This window comes from Triplophysa rosa, linkage group LG25, assembly GCF_024868665.1.
Source record: "Triplophysa rosa linkage group LG25, Trosa_1v2, whole genome shotgun sequence".
Lineage (NCBI taxonomy): Eukaryota > Metazoa > Chordata > Actinopteri > Cypriniformes > Nemacheilidae > Triplophysa > Triplophysa rosa.
In genome coordinates this window covers 8,250,967-8,276,284 of record NC_079914.1, presented here as the reverse complement: position 1 = coordinate 8,276,284, position 25,318 = coordinate 8,250,967, and the positions used below count along the sequence as shown (strand labels likewise).

The 25,318-nt window shown below is 38.6% G+C and overlaps 1 protein-coding gene across 2 annotated transcripts; it reads right to left on the bottom strand.

Annotated features, from left to right (window-relative positions):
- Nucleotides 1-671: 671 nt before the first annotated feature.
- On the bottom strand, nt 672-24,805 carry ap3d1 (adaptor related protein complex 3 subunit delta 1). Of its 2 annotated transcripts, XM_057325614.1 has the most exons (33): nt 24,428-24,805; nt 18,446-18,541; nt 18,275-18,355; nt 18,109-18,189; nt 17,899-18,006; nt 17,634-17,763; nt 17,411-17,550; nt 17,221-17,294; nt 17,082-17,131; nt 16,928-16,977; nt 16,623-16,671; nt 15,409-15,554; nt 15,112-15,260; nt 14,772-15,002; nt 14,437-14,668; nt 13,436-13,581; nt 13,084-13,225; nt 12,866-12,937; nt 12,706-12,778; nt 12,418-12,614; nt 12,239-12,312; nt 11,105-11,258; nt 10,879-11,016; nt 10,036-10,089; nt 9,166-9,267; nt 8,347-8,511; nt 7,410-7,457; nt 6,395-6,584; nt 6,176-6,264; nt 3,946-4,031; nt 3,563-3,684; nt 3,388-3,467; nt 672-3,176 (listed from the first exon to the last, which is right to left on the bottom strand). In XM_057325614.1, the coding sequence occupies exons 1-33, from the start codon at nt 24,521-24,523 to the stop codon at nt 3,081-3,083; spliced, it is 3,741 nt and encodes a 1,246-aa protein (XP_057181597.1). In that variant the 5' UTR covers nt 24,524-24,805; the 3' UTR covers nt 672-3,080. The 2 variants fall into 2 exon arrangements, with proteins under 2 accessions (XP_057181597.1, XP_057181598.1); XM_057325615.1 differs by lacking the exon at nt 10,036-10,089 and having other exon boundaries at nt 24,428-24,803.
- Nucleotides 24,806-25,318: the final 513 nt, after the last annotated feature.

The window sequence follows — 25,318 nt, the reverse complement described above, 5'->3', positions numbered from 1 at the left end:
TAAGGCAAAATTTTAAATGCATGCTTAATAATTTTGATTAAAAGAATCATATGTGCAGTATTAACATTAAATTTGTAATCCTGGTTCACGATTATTGTCAATCCGGGTATATTGTGACACTCAGTCTCACTACAATAACCATAGTGTTTGTAGTAAAACTATGGCAATACAAACAGTAATCAATATGTCAAAAACATGGTTACTATAATAAAATTATGGTTGTCCTAAGGGATATGTGAGTGCCATGACATTTCTTACGTTCAGTGCATAACCCCTTGCAAAAATGACCATAGTACCCACAATTTCGTTGTACACACAGCACAATGTGTATGTCATTCAGACACAAATTCTTTTTGGATCTAACAAATAAGAACTACTTAAAATAAATCCATAAAATCTAATACAATTCAATACACTGTACATAAGAACACCCTTTTAATGTTAACAGGTAAACAATCAGATAAACAAAATAGAAGGTAATTTGTGGCCCATGACAATGTTAATGCTCAAAATTATGTAAACTAAGAAATGCTTTGTCAAATAATGAATATATAACAGATTCACAACATCAACCCTGTTTTACTGCCTGAACTCGAGGTTCAGACGTGATGATAAACAGGAAAGATATGAAGTTGCTAAAATAGAGGCAAACACGACCAAACATTGGAATATACAGTATTTATATGAATTTATTGGTACACACACAAAACTACAGTATCCTTGCCGAACTCTTTTAAATGCACTTCTCAAGAACGGTAGGAGCAAATGATCGGTCATTCGTTTTGCTCATTTATTCATCTCAAAACATTATATTACATCATACAGTCGGAAAGTACATATGAAGAGTCGGACAGTACCGTCAAACAAAGAGCAATGAGAGTATATTTATTGATAAGCCAAATCCAGCAATATCTGCACTACAACTTGCCAGACGGAAAACCTTATTAGATTAGCTGGGCCACTTCACTTGAATCACATTTGACGGCTAAGTATTCATGTCTATATGGACCCCTAAATCTCTGCTTCTTTGATGTCAAAGACCCACCCCATCCCAAACCCCCTTTATTGATACGTATAATAATTTAATGCAAAATGAAAATTTTTAAAAACATTCCAAGACATTTTTCTGAAGTACTCATAACAAATAAAAATACATTACACCATCAAACGATGTAACATGGTGAAGACAACTTTTACGTAAAAAGATTAGAAAAAAATCAAGAATCACAGAATGACGAGGGATCTTTGAAAATGTTAATGTATCGATAAAAAATGCATGTTATAAACCCATGCATGTTATAAATCTGAATGTGACTTACTACAGCTGTTTTTATCGGCCTTAATAAAACCCATCAGTGATGTTAAGCTTCCCGAAACGTTCCCTTTAACCTCATTATACTTAATTCTTGTTGAACTCTTTTAATGGAAAACAGGTTACCCTCTTTGGTTGCGTCCTTATAGAGCGCTACAGCGTGCTGGATCAGACAGTTAAACACCATACACACAGCATGTGCCTGAATTAGTCAGTACAAGTTCAGTAGTGTGAAAAAAGGCATTTAACAGCTTAATAAAAAAAGCGAACGATTGCAATTGCCAAATATACAACATGGCAGTCAGAAGAGCTGAAGAACACATGAATTGTGAGTTTGGGTGAAGAGGAAGTGCCCATTTTACATATTTTTAGGTTCCCTTTAACAGTATATTATTTTAAGTCACATAAGAAATACAGAAGGGAACTGTTTAATATAATACTGCCCAGGGAACAAACATAAAGATACTGTTGCGTGGTCAATGGGATGGGCTATTATGCCATATGTTATGCCATGTTTCTGCCATAGACAGTAATTCAGACTTGAAGGGATAGTTAACTCAAAAATGAAAATTGTTATCATTTATTCACCCTGTTTATGACACGTTCTTCTGTGGAACACCAAAAATGATTTGCGAAACATATCAGTAGTGTCTAAACAAAGGAAGTCAATAAGGTCCAATGTTGTTCGGTTAACATATTTTTTTGTGTTCTGCAGAAGAAAGTCATACAGGTTTAAAATAAAAGATACAATATTTTTTGGGTGAACAATGCCTCTACTTAGAGTATTCCTTTACTTTTGGAGCTTTAAATTCCATTTAACTGGATCCACAGAGATGTCCATCACTGGACCAGACTAAAAACCATTTTTGTTCATTTGACAGGTTTTTATCAACTGCTATTATCCTGAGCAACATGTTAGTGTGCAATTAGAAATATTTGAATTGTATGCTATCATAGTTAGCAATGTAATATTTCCTCACAATATTATCAAAATTGTGTCTGGTTCACTTTTACGTCAGCATTAGAATGCTGTAGTAGTGGGGCGTGACATTGTCTAATAGAGTATTTCAATATCACTCACACACTGTGGTACAGGTGTGGTACTAGAATGCAACCCTGTGTTCTTGTATTTACTAGCGTGCATCGAAATGTGCATCTGGGTGTAAAGTTAGTGCTCAGGGTCTCTTCAAAGATTGAGGGTGGGATTTCTGGTGTGATACGAGTAACCAGTCCTGTAAGGGCAAGTCTTCAGGATAGTAACACACACACATACGCTACAAAACTGGGAAGGAGCAAACACGCTGATGTTTAATGCGAAGAAAGGCGCTAATGGAATTCAAGAAAAAAGAAAACAAACAACAACGCAACACAAAGAAAAAACACAACTCAAGCATCGATGAACAATCCAGTTCTCAGGATGAATGTCATGGACCATTAATACAATGGCAGAATGTCAGCGGGACGAAGCGCGGCGAAACGCATTAATTGCGAGAAAAAGCTGAGGAAGAGCGGGATGAAGTATGAGATCAGATAAGAGGAATGCGTGTCGGAAGTCGAGAAGAGACGAAAAACACAAAGGCATGACATTTATGGTCTTAAAAGAAAACAGCATGAGAGATCCAATAAATACAAATGAAGAAGTTCAGAGGAGTGGGGACACGAGTGTCAGAGCACGTGACACGATTCTGAGCGTGTTTTGTTTCAGCCGGAAAGGCTGCGGTGGGATTTAGGGGGTTTTCAGGGTGGTGAGGGGTCCTCTCAGACTCGATCAGCATTTCGAGAAGGTCTCCTTGATTTCATCCAGCACGTTACCCAGCAGAGATGGCTCGTCGCACTTGGCGTCAATGGAGACTGTCTGATCAGCCTGAATGCAAGAGGACAAAAGTGAAGATGCATGATGGTGTAGATTTAAAGTTGGAAACCAAAAGCTGCTTCGTATTCATATCTGGTTCCAGAAAAAAAAATACTGGGAGCTTCCATTCATAATAAATGTATTGATGTTCCCTCATGAACTGTCAAATTAGTCAATTTCCATCTCTAACCATATTCCAAAGTCTCATCAGAGACTAACTTACGGTTTTAACCAGCAAACAGACATGGTGACCCTGGATCGACCTGCTGTACATGGAGGCGCAGGAGTCGATCCTCTCCACAACTGCAAAACAGGAAAGCAAAAGGAGATTTAAGATCGTCCATGTTTTGAAATGTATTACATATACTCTCTCGTTTTCTCATTCCAAGTTCGTGTACCAGAGAAATGATGGTGGAAACAGATCCTGGCCAGCAGGTGATGGAAGGGCATGTTGATTCCTTCTAGCCGTAGAGAGCTCCCCTTCAGGTCGCCCGACTCCAGCAGTTTAGCGTATGCGTCACTAGAGTCACATATGCAGGGTCAACAACCACAATCTGTTATCAAGACTGACGCTGGAAGTTTGTTTCTGCAGCTTTATTTCCAAAAAAAGGAAAAGTCCTAAAGAGGTTTTGAAAAGCTTCCTTTTCCATCTTTTATCATTTGCTATCATTGCCATAACCTTTTGTTATTCACATCAACAGGGTTTTCACAAAAGAAAAGAACCATGGCATGAATAAACAGATATTTGGCCGGTGCTAAACATTAACCCACGTGGCCTCACCTGTAGCAGGGAGTGGTGATCAGGTATGATGTGCATGTAAAGTGCAGTTTGAAGTCCAGTTTCTCGTGAGTGGAAGAGTCATCCGACTAAACCAGAAGACATAAATCAGACCAACAATTCGGTAGAATCCTTGAACTAAAGTATGGCTGTCAAACAAATAATCGTGATTAATCGCATTCAGATTACAAGTTTGTGTTTACATAACATGCCACAGTATATACTGTGCATATTTGTTTTGTATTTATGAACACACACATACATGCATATATTTAAGAAAAATATAAAATAAAATTAATAAACCTCTATAAATGATTTCCATTATTGGTAATGGATTATTTAGATTATTGGTAATCAAAATATTTCCTATATATATACAGTATATATATATATATAATCACATATATAAAAAATAATCACATTTTGTTGCTTTGCAGCTTGAAATGAAGATGGACACAGTTTTTGTTTTATTCAGCTACTCAGTGCAATTTATAACATCAAGCAAAAGATATAACACCAACATGTAATAAAAAAATAAAAACCAGAATCACCGAGTTGGAAAAAGGATTGCCCCCTCCTACAAATGACTTGTAAACTCCATCAGGTGTAGCTCATCATCTTACTAAATGGCACACAAAGCCATTTGACTTTCAACTGTGGTAATTTTGGTTAGCTCGGCATGAAAAGAGCTTTTCCTAAAGAATTTCGGTCCTTTGTAGTGCAACTCAAGCAAACAATCAACTATGGGTGGCAAGGCACTGTCCAAAGATCTCCGGGATAACGTTGTGAGCAGATCAAGTCAGGAGATGGATGCAAAAATATATATCAATGCCTAGAAGCACAGTGAAGTCTATTATCAAGAAGTGGAAGGTGTTTGGTACAACACAGACCCACCCTGGGATCAGGACGTCACTCCAAACTGGATGAAAGAGCCAGGAGGAAACGGGTCAGAGAGGCTACCGAAGAGGCCCACATCAACACTGAAGCAGTTGCAGGAATATATGACAAAGAGTGGTCATTTTGTGCATGTGACAACAATATCACAAATTCTACACAAATTTGGCTTGTATGGGAGGGTTGCAAGAAAAACGCCACTCCTCAAGAAAGGCCACATGCAGTCACGACTGAGCTTAGCCAAAACGCACCTTGAAGATTCTGAGGCCGCATGCATGGAAAAAGGTGTTAGTTATGGTCGGATGAGACTAAAATTGAATTATTTAGCCTCAACACTAAACGATATGTCTGCGGAAATCCAGCTCACCATCCAAAAAACACCATTCCTACCGTAAAGCATGGAGGTGATATTATCCTGTTATAGAGGTGTTTCTATGCATCAGAGTCTGGAGCACTTGTCAGAAATACCATCAAATTCTTGAATAAAATCTACTGCCCTCTGCCAGAAAGTTGTCTACGGGAAGAAGGAAGAATCTTCCAGCATGAAAACGACCCAAAGCACACAGCAAAATTGACCACAAAGTGGTTAAAGCAGAAACGGGTGAATGTCCTTGCATGGCCTAGTCAAAGCCCAGAAACCCATTGAAATTCTGTGGAATGACTTTAAGACCACAAAAGGTCACCAGCAAATATTGCAAAGTCTAGATGTGCAAAGTTAGTAGAGCCATATCCCAACAGACTAAAGGCTGTAATTAAAGCAAAAGGTGGTTCAACACAAGGGGGTGATCCTTTTTCCAACTCAGTGATTCTTGTTTTTTATAGTTTTAATTTTTTTCTGAAATGTTGGTGTTATTTCTTTCTCTTGGATGTTATAAGTTGCACTGAGTAAATACAGCTGGATAAAACAAAAACTGTGTCCATCTTCATTTCAATCAACAAAATGTGATTATTTTAGGGCTGTCAAACAATTAATCGCGATTAATCGCATCCAGAATAAAGGTTTGTGTTTACATAATATATATCTGTGTACTGTGCATATTAATTTTGTATTTATAAAGACAAAACATACACATACTTGTCTATATATTTAGGACATTTTAAATGTATTAATTTATATTTACCAATAATTGAAATTGTAAATAAAAGTTTATTAATTGTTATATTTTTCTTAAATATATGCATTTATGTGTATGTGTTCATAAATACAAAATTAATATGCACAGAACACCGGCATATATTATGTAAACACAAACTTTTATTCTGGATGCGATTAATCGCGATTAATTGTTTGACAGCCCTAAACTAAGGTATCAAACATGAGAAATATGAGATTCCCAACCTTAACAATAAAGGTGAGGGTTCCCTTTAACTTCTGGGGCATGACGATACTTTGAACTGTGAAAACGAATCGGGCCTCATTTGACACCCCTGTAAAAAAATATACTTAAGAGAATTTTGAGGAAAATCTGCCTTCATATAATAAATGTCAATTCATATGATCTAATACATGTGGCCAAAACTCCCGTTAGCAGGTCAAAAGATTGATGGTTCTTCTGACCTGGTGGCAGTTGGAAGGGGACGGTGAGGCTATCGTGGGGTCCGGCTCCCTCCGGCCTCTGCAGTTTGCTGTTGAGGGAATCCAGCACGTTGAACTCCATGGACTTGAGGAAGCTGCTGCACTTGTTCTCGAAGATGACCGACACCACGACTTTACTCTCATCCTGGTGATTTCCCTGGATGTCACACACCTGCAGAAGTGAGGAAAACACAAATGTACTGTATGAGAAAGAACCGATAAAGGAATGCAAAAGGATGCAGATCACAATAGCGGAAATTGACACTGGCAGAATGCATTGAAAAGAGTCAGGTAAAAAAGATTTTGGCTAAAGGTCTGTGATAACAGCCACGAAAACAGGAAAAATATCACAACAGACTTATTAACACCATATAGGTGTGTGAACAATGGCGAACAGATCTTTTCAGTTTTACAGCACTCAAGAGTTTAGTCAGAGTAGATGTCACATTTAATGTGATGGGGTTCAAGACACAAGACTGTGGTACAGAAGGCAGAATTTTACAATGTGGATCTTTTCTGTTGGTTTTACATATGCAAACTGTGCTATTTGTCACTAGCACCAATAAAATTTAAAAAAAAAACTCACACCCCAAATGCTTTGCGTTTTTTTTTTAGGACATAAGGTCTTATACTCCCCACCTGAGTTTTCTTTTCAATTTGTTGAAGGACATTAGCACAACATTGTAACATACTCGCCGAACCTCTAAGCCTGTCATTTGTGTCAAATCAAATGTGCCGTCTACTTTGACTAAAGTGTACATCACTGCAACGTATTAGCAACATCAGCAGTGTGTTGCTATGGTTACCTGATCAACATCTTCCTTCCTCTTAATACATGCAGAGACAAATAAGACAATATTCAAAAATGAGGTACCATAATAACTTAAACTAATGACTGAGCCGAAAACATTGAACAACGTCTGTGTCTCAGCATTTCGGATCTCAATTATAGCGTGTACAGGGGACCAACAACTTGTTGACTCTAAACCCAACTCACCATCTTGATGTAGGCGTTCTCAGCCAGCAGAGAGAAGTTTGACATGGGCTGAAACAAGATGGATGTTTGATAAGTAAGAAAATTTAAATGTAACAAATTTAACAAAATAACAGATTATAAAGAATTATAAAAGGCTTAACAACGTTTTATTCCGTTGTTTGATAATATGTTGGACAAAAACAGTTAAATGATGAGTAACTTAGATAAGGCTTAGTGAAGGGCAGACATGTGCCGTGTTCGGTAATACAGGTACACCACGGTAGTGAAAATGCACGGTCACGTCAAATCACCTTGAAGAAAAATGTGCCTTATCTTTCCTTTGACTGGATAAAATAACACTCAGTTTATGCTGCGTAAGCATCATATGCACGAGCAAACGCACGCTCTGATGTAAACAGCCTGGACAACCCTCAGTTGGAGAAGAATGGGGAAGGCCTTAGGTGAAATATGAGTTATGTCATGCCACATCTCATATTAACCTGTTTCTGAATACCACAAAGAAACAAATAGCCGAACTAAAGCGCCAAAATTGCATGGATTATATTGCCATTTGCAAACCTGACATTTGAAGAGTTAGCTTGGTCCGCTAGCTACGCAACAGTTTGCATCTCGTAATTTAAATCTAGTTTTGAGTAAAATATGTTTTATCATATTTAATTAAACACCTGACAAATGATCAATTTCTATTGACTTTATTGTACTTTCTATTTATTTCTTCTTATTGGTTGATATTTGAAAAAGTTATTAAACTAGGTTGTGACACTCTGACACTGATATTGGCTTATGTTTTTGTAATGCATTTCATCACTGTGATACTACCGTCTACCGTAATAAAAGCTTAATCAATTACCGCCACATAAAAATGTACTACCGGCACAAGCTGATTGGTTAGTTTGACACAACACTGCTGTGATTGGCTGGTTAGATAAATACTGACTGGCAGAGGCTCCTCCTCCTCCACAGTGCCATTCTGCACTGAATCTTCTCCTACGTCACTGTGATGATGATGATGATGGTGGTGGTGGTGGTGCCGTTTCTTCTTTTTCTTATCTTTCTCCTCCTTCTCTTTCTTTTGCTTCTTCTTCTTGTGTTTGGATGATTTCTGAACAGGAAATGAACAGACATAAGTCATAAAAATCCTCATATGGCAGAACAAAAAAGTATTAACAATTTGCAACAATTGACGTTTACTGCAATACACATTAGGGATGCATATCAATTAATCGCGACTAATCATTTGCAGAATAAAAGTTTTTATTTAAATAATACATGTTGGTGTACTGTGTATAATAATTATGTATATATAAATACACACACATGCTTGTATACATTTAAGATTTTTTTATTTTAAAAAGAAATACTTAATATATACACATTTATTTTTTTATAAATTATACATGCATACGTTTTAACATAAACATAATTATTATACACAGTACACCAACATATATTATGTAGAAAAAAAAATTATTCAAACGATAAGTCACGATTAACCATTATGCAGCCCTAACATACAGAAGTAGCAGACGATTATGTCATTCGCAATGCATTATGGGAGTGTGCAATAGAAGCTAAAATTACAGAGCTGACTGTAAGTCCGTCTATTAAAGATTATATAATATAAATAAAAACAAGATATATCTGGAGATATAATAATGAGAAATAAATGAGAAATTTGTTGCGTTTTACTGAATACAGAATAAGTAAAAAAAAAAACATTGTAACAACAAACACAGCACAGGTGAGTAAGACCCACTGTGTCCTCCGGTTCTGTGTCTTTGCGCTCATCTGGTTCAGATTCTAGAGCGGCCGCAGAGCTCGTGTCTTCAGCAGCGGCTGATGGGGGAGCTGTCACTTCCTGTGAACAAACAATTTATTAATAAATACTAGCAGAAAAGATGACGTTTAACTGTCCACAGAGACCGAAGAATGACCATCTACACTACAGAGCATGCAGGATCAACAATATTATGATTAACAATAAAAGAAAAAACAATTCAGATCAAAGTGAATTGATGTTGTTGGATCATCACATTGGGAGAACACAATACACAAATTACCATAATGTCTCCCACCACATGGCCTAGAGGACATCACTCGAAAATTAGATTGTTTGAGAGGCGGTGCAAGTTATTCAATTTTGATGAAAGATTATACCGGAAGAATAATATTTCAATGATGAATTATTCAGAGAAAAAGCAAAAAGATCAATTTATGTTGACCTTTCTGAAGTTTGGTTTAAGTGGCAAGCGTGAGCTGTTTGACTGGAATCCCAGGAACTGTCAATAAAGTCCTGGCGGATTATGATGGTACAGATACCAGTGGATTCAAAGATGTGATCATACAAACAAAGTTGTTGTTTGGAAGTTACGTTGATTTATACCACTGCACGTGCACGCATGCATACCGTACAAAAACAGGCAAAAAACAGACAAAAATGTGTGAAACCTGTGGAAACCAGTGAAAGGACACGTGAGGCACAAGGAAATTGGTATGTGAAGAGGACAAAGAGCCCGGAGGAACGCAAGAAGAGACGCTCATTAAACACAACAGTGACATGAGTATGACTAGAGGGGAAAGAGAGAAAAAAGAGAGAGAGAGAGAAAGAGAGGGAGAGAGACCGGACCTGGGCAACGTGGGGTACGGGAGCGCTAGAGAGCCAGAAATCCAGATCGGAGGCCTAGAACAGAATAGGACGGGGAAAATGAGTCTACTCCTGAAAAGCTCAAACAGAAACCCAATAATTCGCTTTTTGACTTCGTCAAAAAGCAAAAAAGAAATAAATAAATAAATGCAAAACGTATTCCATCACCATGTCAATATTTCAAATCACAAATTTTGAAATGTGTATATAAATTGCTCATATTTAAATGTTTACATTTAAGCATTTGGCATGGGTTTTTCTCCAAAGCAACTTTCAGTGCATTTAAGTATTAATTTTTTATGATGTGTGTGGGACTCAAACCCTTTGCGCTGCTAATGTAATGCTCTACCAACTGAATAACAAAAACTCCTATAGTTGCGATTTGTTTAAAATAAACAAATATCAGTTACTGAGCAAGTCACCGTGATTCACGATAAGCTTATAATATTTACATTTTTATATATGACATCATTTGAGTTTAACCCACATAAAGTAATCTGCAATTTTATGTTTCAGACAGAGATGGCGATAGAGAGGCAAAAGTTATGGACTGCATCTTTACAATACTTTTACATTAAGAAACCACATTTACAGTTGAAAAGCACATTTTTTTTATTTTTATGGCAGATTTTTTTTAGAAAAAGTTGCTCTGGATAAAAAAACGTATTAAGCACGTCACTTTAACATAGCAATGGAATACTTCATAGCCAAACAATAAAGCCACCAAGTCACCTGCTGTTAGCGATGGGAAGTAAGTAAGACACGTTATTTTATTATTAGCACCAACAACGAAACGCAACAAAGCCTTGAATGCCAATATCACACCTCAGCGGATGTTGATGTTGGCGGGGCTGACACTTCTTTGGTCTCCTCTGATTGGACGGCCTCTTCTGGCTGGGACTCCACAGGCTCCTCCTCCACCTCTTTGTGTTTCTTCTTTTTCTTCTTTTCCTCTTTGCTCCTCTAAAAAAAATTAAAACCAGCATCACCACAACAGAAACTTTTCTGAAGTTACAGTGTGTTTCGTTCTGTCTTTTGACAAAAATCTCACCTTCCTGTCCTTCTCCTTCTTCTCTTTCTTGTCCTTACTGCTCTTCTTCTTGGACTCCTGTGGGGCGGCCTCGCCGTCTCTGTCCTCCGCAGGGCTCTTGAGCATCTCGGGACGGTGGGTCCTGACAGGAAGTTTCTCGCTGTCGGCGAGTGGCCTGGAAAAAGCATGAAAATGGAGAGATTAGACAAATGGATAGAGAGAGATTGCAGGACGCACATATGGGAGCTGGGAAAGGCTTCTGCTTATACAAAATACGAAAGGCCTGTTCACAACACCTCTGATGTTACAAGATGGTACATGGTTCAGAATTCACATTTTTTCAAACCACTGCAGTTCAATATCAAGAGATGTATTCTGGGCTCATGCTGAAAATTCAGGCGTGATGCGAAGAGGCCTTACAGCACAAATACAGCTCTTACACAGTAAAGCCGAAACAAGAGGCAACAAAATCATAACCTGCGCTCAGGTGTTCAAAGAGAAAAACGATTGGAAACGATTCCAAACCAATTGGAAGCTGGGCAAGGCTGGTGAACTCAATATTTATAACAGCAATACTTCCACAGCCAAGGCTAAACTGACAGGTGGTCTATCATGCCTCATGTATTCTTACAAACATCTTCTCTGGTGACACACTGTAGTTGCGAGGTGAGGTATCAGGAGTTGGAAAGCTGGTTCGGTTGGGTCACGAGACCAGAGAAAGTACTCACCTTGAACCGGCACCAGAGAGCAGACTTTCAGGAGGACGGAGATGCGTGCGTGCATGAGGGAAAGAGAGACGGAAACAGCAGAAGATGAAGGCAGGGTGCGTGAGTGTAGAAGATACAGGAGAACTTCAGGAATCAAAAATCCCAAAAGATGCAAAAGATTTTACACTTGCTGTCGAAAATGTGGGTGGTGCTTTATGGTTGCCAGGGTACTGCTTTGTGATTTCTAGGATGCTCTGGGGGTTGCTTTTCTAGTTTGAGTATTTAAAAAGACAAGAAACTGAAAACTTGAGGAAAAACATCTTAACGATGTCATTTGGTGAGGTCCTTGGTGAGCTACAGTTCATCATGAACTCATTGCTATGGACCAAAAGGATTTGGACGCATTTAGATCAACAGAAAATCAACTATAGATGTGATATACACATACTTGTCCAGATCGATGTCCAGAGCTTTGTGCGGGTCGTTGGGATCTTTGTCATCATCATCACTTGGTAAGGCATTCTGGGAAAACATATGCACATGCTTGTCACTTTTGTTGCACAATTGACTTTTTGAAAGACAAAACTGTCCGGTCTGTCTTAACATAAAACACTAAATGTGACCCACCTCTGGCATCTCCTCTGTGACTATATCCACCTGGTGAGCAGGTGTGATGTCTTCTTCGCTCTCTGGACCCGAATCTGCCTTTCTGCCCTTTCCTCGCTTCTCTCTCTTTTTCTTCTTCTCTTTCTTCTTCTTATCCGCCTTATCCTTCTGCCGGCGTTCCTCCTCCAGCTTCACGTACTGATCTGACATGGGCATCCCTGGAGAGATGGTACCAATAAAGGACCATAAAATAAAAAAACGCCTAATTCTGCAACAATTTATCCTGATTTTTACCCCCGATTTTCTAACCTGGGACTTTGAGAGGCACGCTAAGGTCAATCTGCACAACTGGAATGTGTTCGACACCTGGTGCGTCGAACCCCTGCAAGTGAAGACACATATGCACATTTCAAATCTGCATTTAATGAAGTTCCAGCGTATGTCTTTTATGATCTTTGAGAACTCATACCTTTTGAGATGATGGTGAAGCTTTAATGTAGAACGGGTTGTTGGCCTGTTCCTGCTTCCTGGCTTCCCTTCTCTATTTGACAAAGATTTCAGAAGACACCAAAGTAAATAATGTGTGCAAAGCATTGTGGGTAAAAAGGATTCAAATACGTCGGAATGGTATAGACAGAACGTCTTAAATAAGTTATAAATGTGTTTGTGTGTTCTTGCTCTACACACCCTGGCCAGCTCTTTCTCATCCACTTCAGTGTGTTTTGATCTGGAATGCTTAGGTTCCTCTTTAGCAAAAATAGCTTTGGGCTTCTCATCCTCAGACTCGCTTTCTGATGGAGGATCATTGATCCAGGCATCCAGGTTCAGACTGGAAAAAATTCGTTATAAGTATAGTAGTTATAACATCTGGAATATAGTGAAATTATAAACACCTACTAAAATTTGAACACCTATTCATAGCAGTAATATTATAATGCCTTAGAATACATGAAACGTGCTTGCATGCAAAAGTAGCAGTCTTGCGTGTTATGTTGAAAAAATAATCATACAGTCGATAAAGTGGAAAAAACAGACTAACCCTTCTGGTATAGGCACTTTCTTCTGGGCCTTGGGGGCCACGGGGTTAAGTTCTCCAGCGAAGAGAGCCGTCACTTCATCGGCCACCTCAACGTTTTTCTGCTGCAGCTTCTGGATGTACTTCACCAGCTGTAGGATGCAGGACGCCTGCAGGCGAACGTCACAGTTAATGCTGCAGCCTACATATCTATATCTCTCCACATGAGTGATACTGTTATGTTATGACGACCACAGATGTGTCCCAGAACATTGTGAGCCACCTTAAATCTTATCTGATATGGACCATGTAAATGACTGCTTCTAAAAGCACACAAGTCTTATAGTTGATTAGACGTGTAATGATATATTTCAAAACAAAAAGTTATATATTATATTATAGAGCTGTAATATAATAATGTTATACAATATATAATATAATAATATTGTTGTATCGTTGAGCTATGGCTGTTATTTCAAAGTGACGTCCGTTTAATCCTGTTGGCTGAGCTTCTAACCTGTGTAAACATACTGTATATAATGTTTTATTCTACACACAAAAGGTTTAATTATGTTGTCACGTTGTATGTAACAAACATGTTACTGAAAATTGTTCACGTTTTGGACATAAACCTGTTATTTGAATATCAATTTCATTTTCGTTGTTTAAAAATATTGTGATATTTTTTAACAGTATTGTTAACCTCTAACAGCTAATTCCTATTGTTAGATGTTAGCATGTCGCTAAACTAACATCTTAAAAAACACTGTTTATTGTACAAACAAGTTGGGTGAAATATTGATTTTTAATTTATGGAACTGTTTTTGACCCACACTACAGTAGTAAACATAATATATTCATAATCAACAATTTCATGGACTCTATCCACCATCTTAAAGAAAAATTCGTACATATCCTGGATTCTGGGATTGTCTTCTTTGGTAAAAAATCTTAAACATGAACTACTTCAGACTGCTACAACTACTACGGAGTTTTGGCTAAACTGGTTGCGTGTTTCTCCTTACCCTCTCCTGCACTTCCAGGTTAGCGCTCTGGACAAACAGCGGCAGTCTTTCAACGAGCAGTTGGCTCGTCTCCTGTGCGACCTGACTGTCAGTCTCCCCTTCATGTTTCTGCAGCACGGTGGCGAACAGCTTTGCAGCATTTTGCACGTACACCGCCTGAATGTGACCAGGCAGGGTTGCCACCTTGGGTCTAAGCATGGCCTCCAATGTCTGCATGGGGTCCTCCAGATGCCTGGGAGAACACATATATGGGGTCAAGTGTCAAGCCCACAATGCTTGAACCCAAACCTACAACCATTTAGATACCAGCCATGCTAGTTTACGTCATGACTTACTCCGAGAACTCTCCGCAGATCCATGCGGCGGCATAAAGCACTTCACAGATGCCGTTTCTCTGCGTGTTGCCGGTCAGCAGGTGTGCGTTGTCCAGCAGAGTGGCCATTTGAGCTACTGCAAAGCATCGGATGGCTTTGACTCGGATGGCGACATCCAGCATCTGTGAGGCGATCAGGTGGCCGTGCCTGGTGCCCTCCAGACGAGTCAACTCCACCAGAATACTAATATACCTGAAAGACCAAAGAGGCTCATTAGTTGCTACATTCGTATGACAACAAATAAGTATGTGGCACACCTATATACGTTCATAGATGTCCTTCGGTGTTGCATTGGTCTTACCACTCGAAGTTGGTGATGTACTGGTAGTTGCTCTGGCTGCAGATGTCAATGATCTTGGTGAGCAGTTCGTCTCGGTAAGTTGTACCCTCCGCTTTGTCCACGTGAAGCATGAGCTTCTTCACGATCTCCATTAAGTTCTTCTTTGAGACCTAATTGAGATGATTTACCAAAGAGACTTAATCCACCTCAACCAAGCTTCAATTCCACATTGGATTCAATTCAAATGTGGATTCGGTTCAAATGTGGTGTACCTTAGAGGAACCTTAAACGGGCAAATGCTGAAGATGCTATACGCACCATGCCGTAGAGAAGATCCAGGGCTCTCAGACGAATGGACTCATCTTTATCATCCAGACACTGCAGGATAAGGTCCTTGTGTGACTGCACAGACTTGGGGTGCGTCTTCAGGATCTTGGACATGGCCAGCAGACCCAAGTACTTCACTGCAACACACCACAGCATCTTAGAGACTCTTGCAATGAAGGGCAGTTCAAGGGAATAGTCACTAACTGGCAAATAATGTTGTAGCTATGCTGATATTACACAAATTATTGATTATCGTTTGAGGTTCTTAAATTTACGATGCACACATCATACAACTAAATGCAAAAATTTGACCAAATTAATGTGAATCTACAAAGTAATATGAATTCAGGTTCTAGACTTCTGGCTTAGTAAGAAGCTAATGCAATCTTAATCTAACTATTATATCAGGAACAACAAAACTGTGCATTCTGTCTATAGCAAATTATGACACAGAGGACGAAAAACACAAGACAATGGGAAAAGAAACACAAAGGACAACACACACCCTCACACAAACACACACACGTAAACATACACCCTCACAAAAACACACCCCCACAAAAAGGACTTCAGTTTTGTTTTACTCCACACACGACTGAATAAGATTAATTGTGTTATATGTAATCGATTCAATCGTATATTTGATACGATGCAATGAATGTTTCAGATAATAATATTCCATAATATAAAAAATAGATGCTACTGTATATATAGAGAGCTAATGTGTTCTGGGCTTTGTCTGCGCTGTCTAGCTTTGTTAATGCCAAAACAAAAATGTACAAACAGACTGATATATTTAAAGTACGGTTGGTTTTTCAGAATTGACAGATTGCCAAAACTGGAAGTAATATCAAATGGCCCTTCGAGGTTACTCTGTGGTTTTTGAGAAACAAAACATGGCAGTCCAAGATTCACATAGCTACTCTACAGCTGGCTGTCAATGGGACACTGATAACTCGAACTCCTGATAATTCAGAATACTCAATGCACAGGTCTTGACAAATATTGTAATAGTGAAAGTGCTTTGAGGAGTTTTTGGGGGTCTGGAAGATCCTAAAGCCAATTCCATTTTTGCAGAACTGAGGTTGCTTCGAGTTATCCAGGACGGAGATCTACACAAGATCCATCTATGGGTCAGGCAGGGGGCTCAGAAAAAGACAGACAATGAGAGAATGACACACTGCAGGCATTGACAGAAGGCTCACAGTTCTGGTCCGAGTCTTCAATCAGGATTCGCAGTTTCTGCACACAGAGCTATGGAGATAGAAAGAGAGAGCGAGAGAGAGACGAGGGTACAATCCATTAATACCATATTTAAAACCTTTCCACGCCAGCTTACTATGTCAAATCGGCAGCCTTGAGTTAAGTTTATTTGTACATATTTGTGAAAGCCACCATGTGAAAAATGCTTATTAAGTAATAGTTGTCAGTAAAATGCTGAACAGTTTGTTCCAACTCGGACTGGAGTGGAAAGGGCAACATATTTGCTGATAAAGTGACAATGGCCCACCTGTATGCTAGCACTGTGGTTGGGCATCCCAGAGGACAGTGAGATCAGTACTAAAGTGCAACAAATGAGAATAAATGAGAAATAAAAATTAACAGTGTTGTTCAGAAATACGTGCTTTATTTCAATACCGGGTCACGGCACCACTAATACTGACCTGCTATAACGGTGTTGACACACTCATACAGAAGCGACATGGCTGAGGTACTGAGGAACCACGAAAAAAGATAATTTACTTTTAAACAAAAGCAGTTTCAGTCTGTTTTGGTAAGTTTGTTGGTTATTGCTGTTTGTACCTGTGAATGAGGTTGGTTAGGGGCTCAATTAGTTTCTTTCCCAAACGAGGCTCCAAAGGAGTGAGAGCACCAAACTGAATCACAAACACCCAAATAAAATGGACATCTCAGGATGCAATTTTTTTTACTTTTTAAGAGTTTAAAGGGGGTGAAAAGAGCATGACAACCACAAAAACAACTTTTAACACACCAGCTTAATGATCTTGATGAGCACCCAGTTGTTGGTGGACGAGGTCATAAGCTTGAAGAACAGGGGTGCCAGGGAAAGATAATTCTTAGGGTTCCTTCTTGCTAGTTCACAGATGACATTCACAGCAGCTGATTGGACGCCTGCAAGATGAACGAATAAAGACTGCGCTCAAGCCAAAGGCCGAAATGTTCAAGAACGCATTCTGCGAAATTAGCGTCCATACCGGGATCTGGGTCCTCCAACTTCTCCTTCAAACGCGGGAAGGCCGGACGAAGGGACTCGGGATACTTCAGGAATACTTTATACATGATTAGCACCGCCTTCTTTCGAATGTACGGCTTAGTGTGGGACATCTGAGATGGAGGAAGGGCAAGAGGGAATGAACGAGAGCAGAGTGTCAATATTTGCCAAATGTAAACACTCTGAATGAGTATCAGCTTAACGCTTTGTTTACAGATCTCTAATACAACTCTACACAAAGGACTTACCAACGTCATGATGTCATTGGCTAGGTCACGGGCAAGGTCAGGGGTCACGAAGCAAGAAAGTCCAGTCAGCGCCACGCCAGTGTCGTACTGGTTGGGACTACTGAGATCCTGTTGAGACAAATTATACAACGGTGATCAGTACACCCAAAATATATATATTTTTTAACACGCTTCTGTAGTAAACCGTTGTACAGGAAGTTGCCAACTCACCTTGCGGATCTGATTGGTTGTCAGCATTATGACATCAGTGCCCTCATGAAAGCACTGTGATGCTGCAAGGTAACCGATTCGCTGAAAGAGAACAAGAAGAAACGATGTGAACCTCTGAACAAAATCATCAAAATGAGTGCTTAATGTATTTTTTGTAGCTTCTCACCTTGTATGTGAATTTGGAGGAGCTCATCACCTCCACAATGTTAAATGCAGCCCAGCTGACATCATAGCCAAGCATCTGCAACTGTAAGGGAAGATGCATCAAAAGAATAAGTGACGGATGAAAGATCATAAAAGAGATAAACTGTGTGTACGAGTGGGCCAGGGGTCTTACGTAGGTGAGTTTGCAGACTGCATTGGCATTAACAGCGATATTGTCCTGTTTGAGTTCTTGTTTGATCTCATCGATGCAGGTAGAGATGTATTTGGCCTGTACAAAGGACAAGAGATATTGTTAGAACGACTGAGCTAAAAATAAAGCTGTACTTTACAACAGCCTGGGGGAACATTTAAGCTCTGGTTTTTAGCTGTATATCTGTCAAATCCCCGTTTGACCTCAACTGAGAAGAGGAAAAATGGACATCAAATTGTGGAGATTTTACACAGACTGTAAAAAGACCACAATCACATCTTTAAATGCGCACATGACTACCTCAAGAATGACATTAAGTCTGTTCAAAACTGTCTCTTTATCTTACCAAGATTCGCAACAGAAAGCGTATAATAATGATTTATAAATGGAGCTGTCGAGTAAGATTTCACAGGAAATGTCATTGGTGATACACATGTAGCTCAAATGGTAGCATTTAATGGGCTAGTTGCACAAGATGGCACCGGCGAGCTTTAGCGATGCCAGGGTCGGCAAACTAATTTATGGTCGTATAAAACTATCGACTTGTTTTGACTTAGGAATGTAAAGAGGATCTGTCTTATAGTGATATATTACTTTCTACTTTATCTAAAAAACACTCATATTTGCCGGCCAAAAATCCTCCTTTTCCTATTCAGTGTTACACGACCTGAAATTAGTCTGCCGACTTTGGCGTCCCAAAAGCTCACCAGCGCCATCTTGTGCAACTAGCGAATTTGATATAGCAGCGCAAAGGGTCATGCGTTCGATCCCCTTGAAACATACCTACTGATTTAATGCATCACTTTGGCACACTGTAATTCGCTTTATATAAAAGTGACTGTCAAATACATACATGTAAATTGTGCTTGTTTAGTGTTTTTTGTGGGATTTTTGTTGAAAGTTGATAGGAAGACAAAAACTTGATGTTCTAAGATTAAATATAAACCACAATTGAAGAGTTTGTTTCCAAAATGAGATAACTCCGTTTTTATTTTATTTTTTCAAAAATCAAGTTTTTGTTGTGTTTTATTGTGTTAGTAGCTGTATTTTTTTATTATGGCTTAAATCAAAACAAACCAACTGCAGTTTGATTGATATGAATTGGAATGCACAATAAAAAAAACAATGTTTTAAATTGGAAATAATTCAATTTGGAAATAAACTCTTCAATTTATGATAGACGATCAAGACCCCAAAGCTATAATTAAAACCTTTAAAAGTAGGCGCGTGTGTATTCAATCACTGTGACTGCCATAAAGAGTTTATAATACACTGGTATTGTGACAAACAAGGTAGATATGTAAAAAAAAAAGAGACCTTAGATAGTATATTAACAACACACTTTCTGAGCGCGCACGCACGCACAATGTGCTGTTGTATGAAGTGAGTGTGGTGGTCATGTGTCTTTAGTCATGAGACAGTTAGAGCATGAACGGGGATGTGATCTATTACATGGGCACAAGCCCTTGTTTGCCAGATACATGGACAGCAAGATGAAGTTAAAATATGGAACAGATCCCCCCTCAAAAGGTTCTTCTGTCACATCTGCAATAAATTCCTGTGGGTAATTTCCACACATCTAGGATAAAAATGTGAGGAAAGGTGTAGTTACATGATCTTTACAAAACCCATGAAAAAATGCATTACAGGTAATACCATTCCAGTAAAAAAAATAACATGAGGCTGTCCCGAAGGTGTCTCTGTGAATCTTCATGAAGTTCAGGGTATTAAGCCAATTGCCATGACTGAAATATTTGTGTGTTAGCCAATACTTGGATTTGACCAGCTCAGCAAACCGTAAGTGAAGTATGAAGTTGAACTCAATGTCCTTCTCAGTCAGACAAGAGAGCACAGTCCAAGAAAGGATCTTCACCTAGTACTCAAACGCTAGCGGTACAAATACACTTAAACAAGGCGATTTTATAGACATTACAGCAAAAGTCATGTATTTACACATACATACATAAATGATCCAAACCATACATTCAAAAGATTCGTTATTTTGTGCAAAATGCAACAATGATGCCCAAAAATGCAGTCTTAGTAGGCAGCCCACTAGGTTTGAGACAGAGTTGGTGCTTTTACTAAGTAAAGCCACCTCTTGTGGAAAACAAATATAGAGGTCTCACATGAAACCAGGCAGAAAGCAAACAGACCAGTGAACGAACACACACACGCACATGTCTGGTTTACTATCTCCGTGGGGACAGTCCATAGGCGTAATGTTTTTATACTGTACAAACTGTATATTCTATCCCCTATCCCTAAACCTAAAGATCATAGAATACTTTTTGCATTTTTAGATTTTTAAAAAATATTGTTCTGTACAATTTAGCTTTTGTGCCCATGGGGACCTCAATTTTGGTCCCCACGGTGACACGAGTCCCCATGTGTTGGTGTGCATTCAGGTTTAGGTCCCCACCGGGATATACAAACATGAACACGCACACGCGCGCGCACACACACACACACAATTCATTCAGGAGGATATGAATATTTCACAGCACTGTCCGCTGTTGACTGGGCAACAGACACGATTATCTAGGTACACTGGTACAGGTTACATTGACGAAGACTTGCTGATACTTGACTCCAGATGCAGATTAAACAGGGCACAGAGAACATGAATTGGATGCTACTGTGGTGTTAAAGCAGCATGTTATTAAATGTGTTTGTTTTAAAGGGATAGTTTGTGCAAAAAATACAATTCTGTCATTTCCTGTATTTTAACCCTCAAGACAAAAGTTTTATTAAAGTAAAAGTGTAGTAACCATAGTTTTTTTTAAAGATGGGTTACTATTAGTAGTAGGGGTGTAACGATACACTCAGCTCACGATTCGGTACATATCTAGATGCTGAGTTCACGATACGATACACATCTTGATATTTTGAACAAAATTCAAAAATGAAACTGAAATTCAAATAACATTTATTTTCAAAATATTAACAATTTCAGTAACTTATTTTGTTGCACATACAACTTAATAAAGAATTTTAACATTTTAAGGCTTAACTAAAATTAGAATTAAGATCAGTGTCAATTTTGACAGCAAATTTTGATTTAGTTTTAGTCAGTCTTTTGACTAAAATGCAATTTAGTTTTAGTCATCCCAATTTTTCATAGTTTTAGTCTATTTTTAGTCGACGAAATCTACATTATATTAGTCTAATAAAATCTATCTGGATTAACTCATTTAATTGGTGTAATTAAATGTTCCATACAAATATTTAACTGTTTCGACATAATTTACTTTACCTTGGAATTAAATTAAACCAGGTCATTACCTTTATTTTTCAGAAAAGTTGAGTAACTACTGGATATGCATTGTTGTAACACAGAGAATATTAGACCATGAACGACATGTAGTAGTTCATTCAGTCTCATTTTGACTCGTTCGTTCAGTGAAGGGCGTGTTCATTCAGTACATTCAACCAATGAAACGCTCTGACAGAGCTCACGCTCGAGCGCTATTGGCTCGTGTCTCTTTGAAGCTGCGCTGTCTTTGCTTGAGACAGTAATGAATGAGAAAAATCTTTCAAAAAGACATTGTGAAGGAAAATATGACGCTTTGTAAACCACTTGGAGACGCAGATTGTGTCTTGTGCTTCTCTCTCTACCGCATATGTGAGATAAGCACACGTGACGCGCTGGCGCAGAGTAGGTAGCGTCTTGACCGCTGAACGAATAGAATTAAACATATCGTAAAATATCCCCATCTCTCTACGATGCGCATCGTAACATTTTTGCATCACGAAATATCATAATACGAAGTATCGTTACACCCCTAATTAGTAGTATTATCATGGTTATACAACACTGTAGCGAGACTATGGGAAAAAAATTGTGTTTAGTGCTGTTTTACAACAAATGAAAAACCTACTATAGATAAACCACAGGCATTTTTTGAAAGAGCAGGTCCAAACTACCCTTCTTATGTAATACATGATGGCATCATTTATTATTGATTGAATTATCCCTTTAAGAATCTGACAATGTTTCAATTTAGGACACAATTTTTGATGCAAATAAAACAGTTTATATTAAATTAGAGATGCACCAATACTACATTTCTCCACCAATACCGGATTATTCAGAGTGATATCAGAAGATTAAATTTATATTACTAACTTTCTGAATGTTATTAATTCAAATAATGACTATAAATATTGAACATCAAACATTGCATTTTCAGGCTATATCAGGATATATCGTCACTGATCATCGGTCCGTTTTTAAACTATCGGCCGCTGATAGCATAAAAATTGCTTTTATCGACCAATACCGATTACTGGCTGATCGTTGCATCTCTATACTTAATGCAACGAAAACTAAAGAAGGTGACCACCGCAGGGCCAGTAAGAGCAGCCTAAAAATTTCAGCATGAAGTCGTATTTCAAACAGTTTGCACTCGAAGTATAACACAAATGTCTTTTTATTTTTGGTTTCATATCCTTTTATTCACACATTGTTTGAAGGAAACCATTGGACAAGATGTGAAATCACTTGCTTTTTAACACAAGCCTAATAATCAGATTGAACCTGTCATAGATATGGGTTGTTACTTGTTGTTACAATGCCTTAATGCCACACCTTTGGGTGCGCTTGAAGATTTATACAAAACCAATACACCGCATAGAAGAACATCCACCAACCCTGTGATTTCCAACAACATTTAACCTATACGGATAAAATACATTTGCATCATAAGTTTGGATATTGCAATTTGCAATTACAACAACACATAAGTGATGAGATCACGACGCTACAATTTTTGCCACAAACTCAAGGCCAGATCGGACAAACGCTGGTCATTCATCTTTTACTAGTTTTGGCACATCATGACATCATGTTTAGTGTTTGTTTGTCATAACACATAAATTACACACCTGATGTGTCCCGAAAGGGCAAACCGGTGACTAAAATCAATATGCTCTTTATTTAAGTCTTGGTACAAATGGTAAAAGGGAACAGCATGTTTATGCCATAATGAAATACGAGAGGGGAAACCCTGTTTCAGATCATAAACGCTCTGTCACAGCATCTTGTTCCCTTTTTCCAGAGGGATGGGCAAGGATAGAGCATATTGCAATTGAAAATTCAGCATGTCATTATAGGTTAGGTAACCAAGCAGCCTGAGGCCTACACCAGCATCTCTAAACCAGCACATCTCATTCAGTTCACGTTTCATGATTAAATAAAATGTTACAGATTGCAAAATGAATCGCAAATAGCCGATGACACTGTGATCAAACTGACACACTACATAGACAGCATTTTTGAGTATCACTAGGGCGTACAAACAATCGGGTTTTATGACGTCATATGCGTCCAAACTGAACACTTCGGTGTATCGTTAGCGAGTTTTATTTGAATAAAACATTCTTGAGCATCACTCGGTCGCTTTCTGAGATCGGCTATGATACTGAACAGTGCAGTCTAGGTAGGCAGCTCACTAGGTTTTGACACACCGCCAATCTCATGACACACATAAGTGTGGCAGGCTATGTTCAATTGCCATCTGTTCTTCAGCGAACCGAATCTGTTCGTTTCATTCGCAACTACTCGGTTCGTGTCAAACGCAAGACGTCATCGCAATTTAATGACATTTGCGATTCTTTTGCAGAATGAATTGATGGAAGCACGTTAACCGTTAGCAATGCTAACTGGCCTCATCCCCGATAAACAAAACGATGACAGACTATTATCACGGGGCTAACAGCTGGTACCAGCCAGAAAGACACAACTATGAAATAAAAATGCTTGATATAAATACGAGAAGAGTCTGTCACGAAGGCGCATTTGTCAGATTGTGTCCGGTTAACGTTAGCTCATCTCAAATCAGCTGATTTGCGATCACCGACATCCGATCAACTTGATCAATTTGTAAGTGCCACATTTTATGCAATTTATTTGAAAGGTAACCTATGCTGGTTTTGAACATATAAGTGCAAATAAACGCTTACCTCATCTTCCTTATGGTTTCTAATGCCACGTACTAAATCCTGCAGGTTTTTATCGAACATCCGATCGATGCTTCCCTTCACGATCTTCAGAGCCATGATGATTTCCCTCCTGTCCGACCGGACCGAACCGCGAACACGGGCTTTATCCGAGTACTGACCGGCCCGTTAGAGCGCTAACGTTAGTCTCTCATTCAGTCCCGAACAGCGGCCTGTGCAGGAGGGGGTTCGCTCTTTCTGTGTGTGCTGATCTGCGGCGGACCCGTCTAGGAAATGGCTGACAAAATGGCGGACTAGTCAGCTGACTGACAAACCCGTCTACACTGCAAGTGAAAGACGCGACGCGTCAAACGCTCCAGAAATGAGGACGTTCAGTATTCTAGTTTTCAATTTTCCATTTTGATTTTGTGGGAATACGTGTTCATTGTTTTCACTGGTTATAAAAGTTTAATACTATAATAATAAATCTTACATTAATTTAATATACTATAATTTATTTACATATGTCGTTTATATGTTCGTATATTTAACCTTATTATTATTATTTTACGTATATTTTTCTAAAATCAACGAAGCGCTCTACACTGACGCGACGCGTCTTCGGAGATGCGTACGGAATGACGTGTCACATAGTTGACCAATCACAGCATGCGGCAGAACGCATCGCTCCAAGTAGAGTACAGGTAGATGTGATGTTTAGTATCGTTACAGGAAGAATCAATTCACAGTTCCTTCCCTTCGACAAAAATTTCGATATATATATATATATATATATCTATAAAATATTTTTTCATAAAAAAAGGTTTTTGATTACATTTTATTTTTAATTATGTGACTAATATGTAATATGCATTACTCTAATGCTATGTACAGTCTATACTCTATAGTATGCAC

What these genes read in the sequence shown, in the direction of transcription:
- ap3d1 (XM_057325614.1), bottom strand. Translation starts at nt 24,523, where the DNA reads ATGGCTCTGAAGATCGTGAAGGGAAGCATCGATCGGATGTTCGATAAA. An exon ending in CCAATGACATCATGACGTTG is followed by an intron (nt 17,764 to 17,898) that starts GTAAGTCCTTTG and finishes CCTCCATCTCAG; the next exon opens with ATGTCCCACACTAAGCCGTA. An exon ending in AGAAGGAGAAGGACAGGAAG is followed by an intron (nt 11,017 to 11,104) that starts GTGAGATTTTTG and finishes AATTTTTTTTAG; the next exon opens with AGGAGCAAAGAGGAAAAGAA.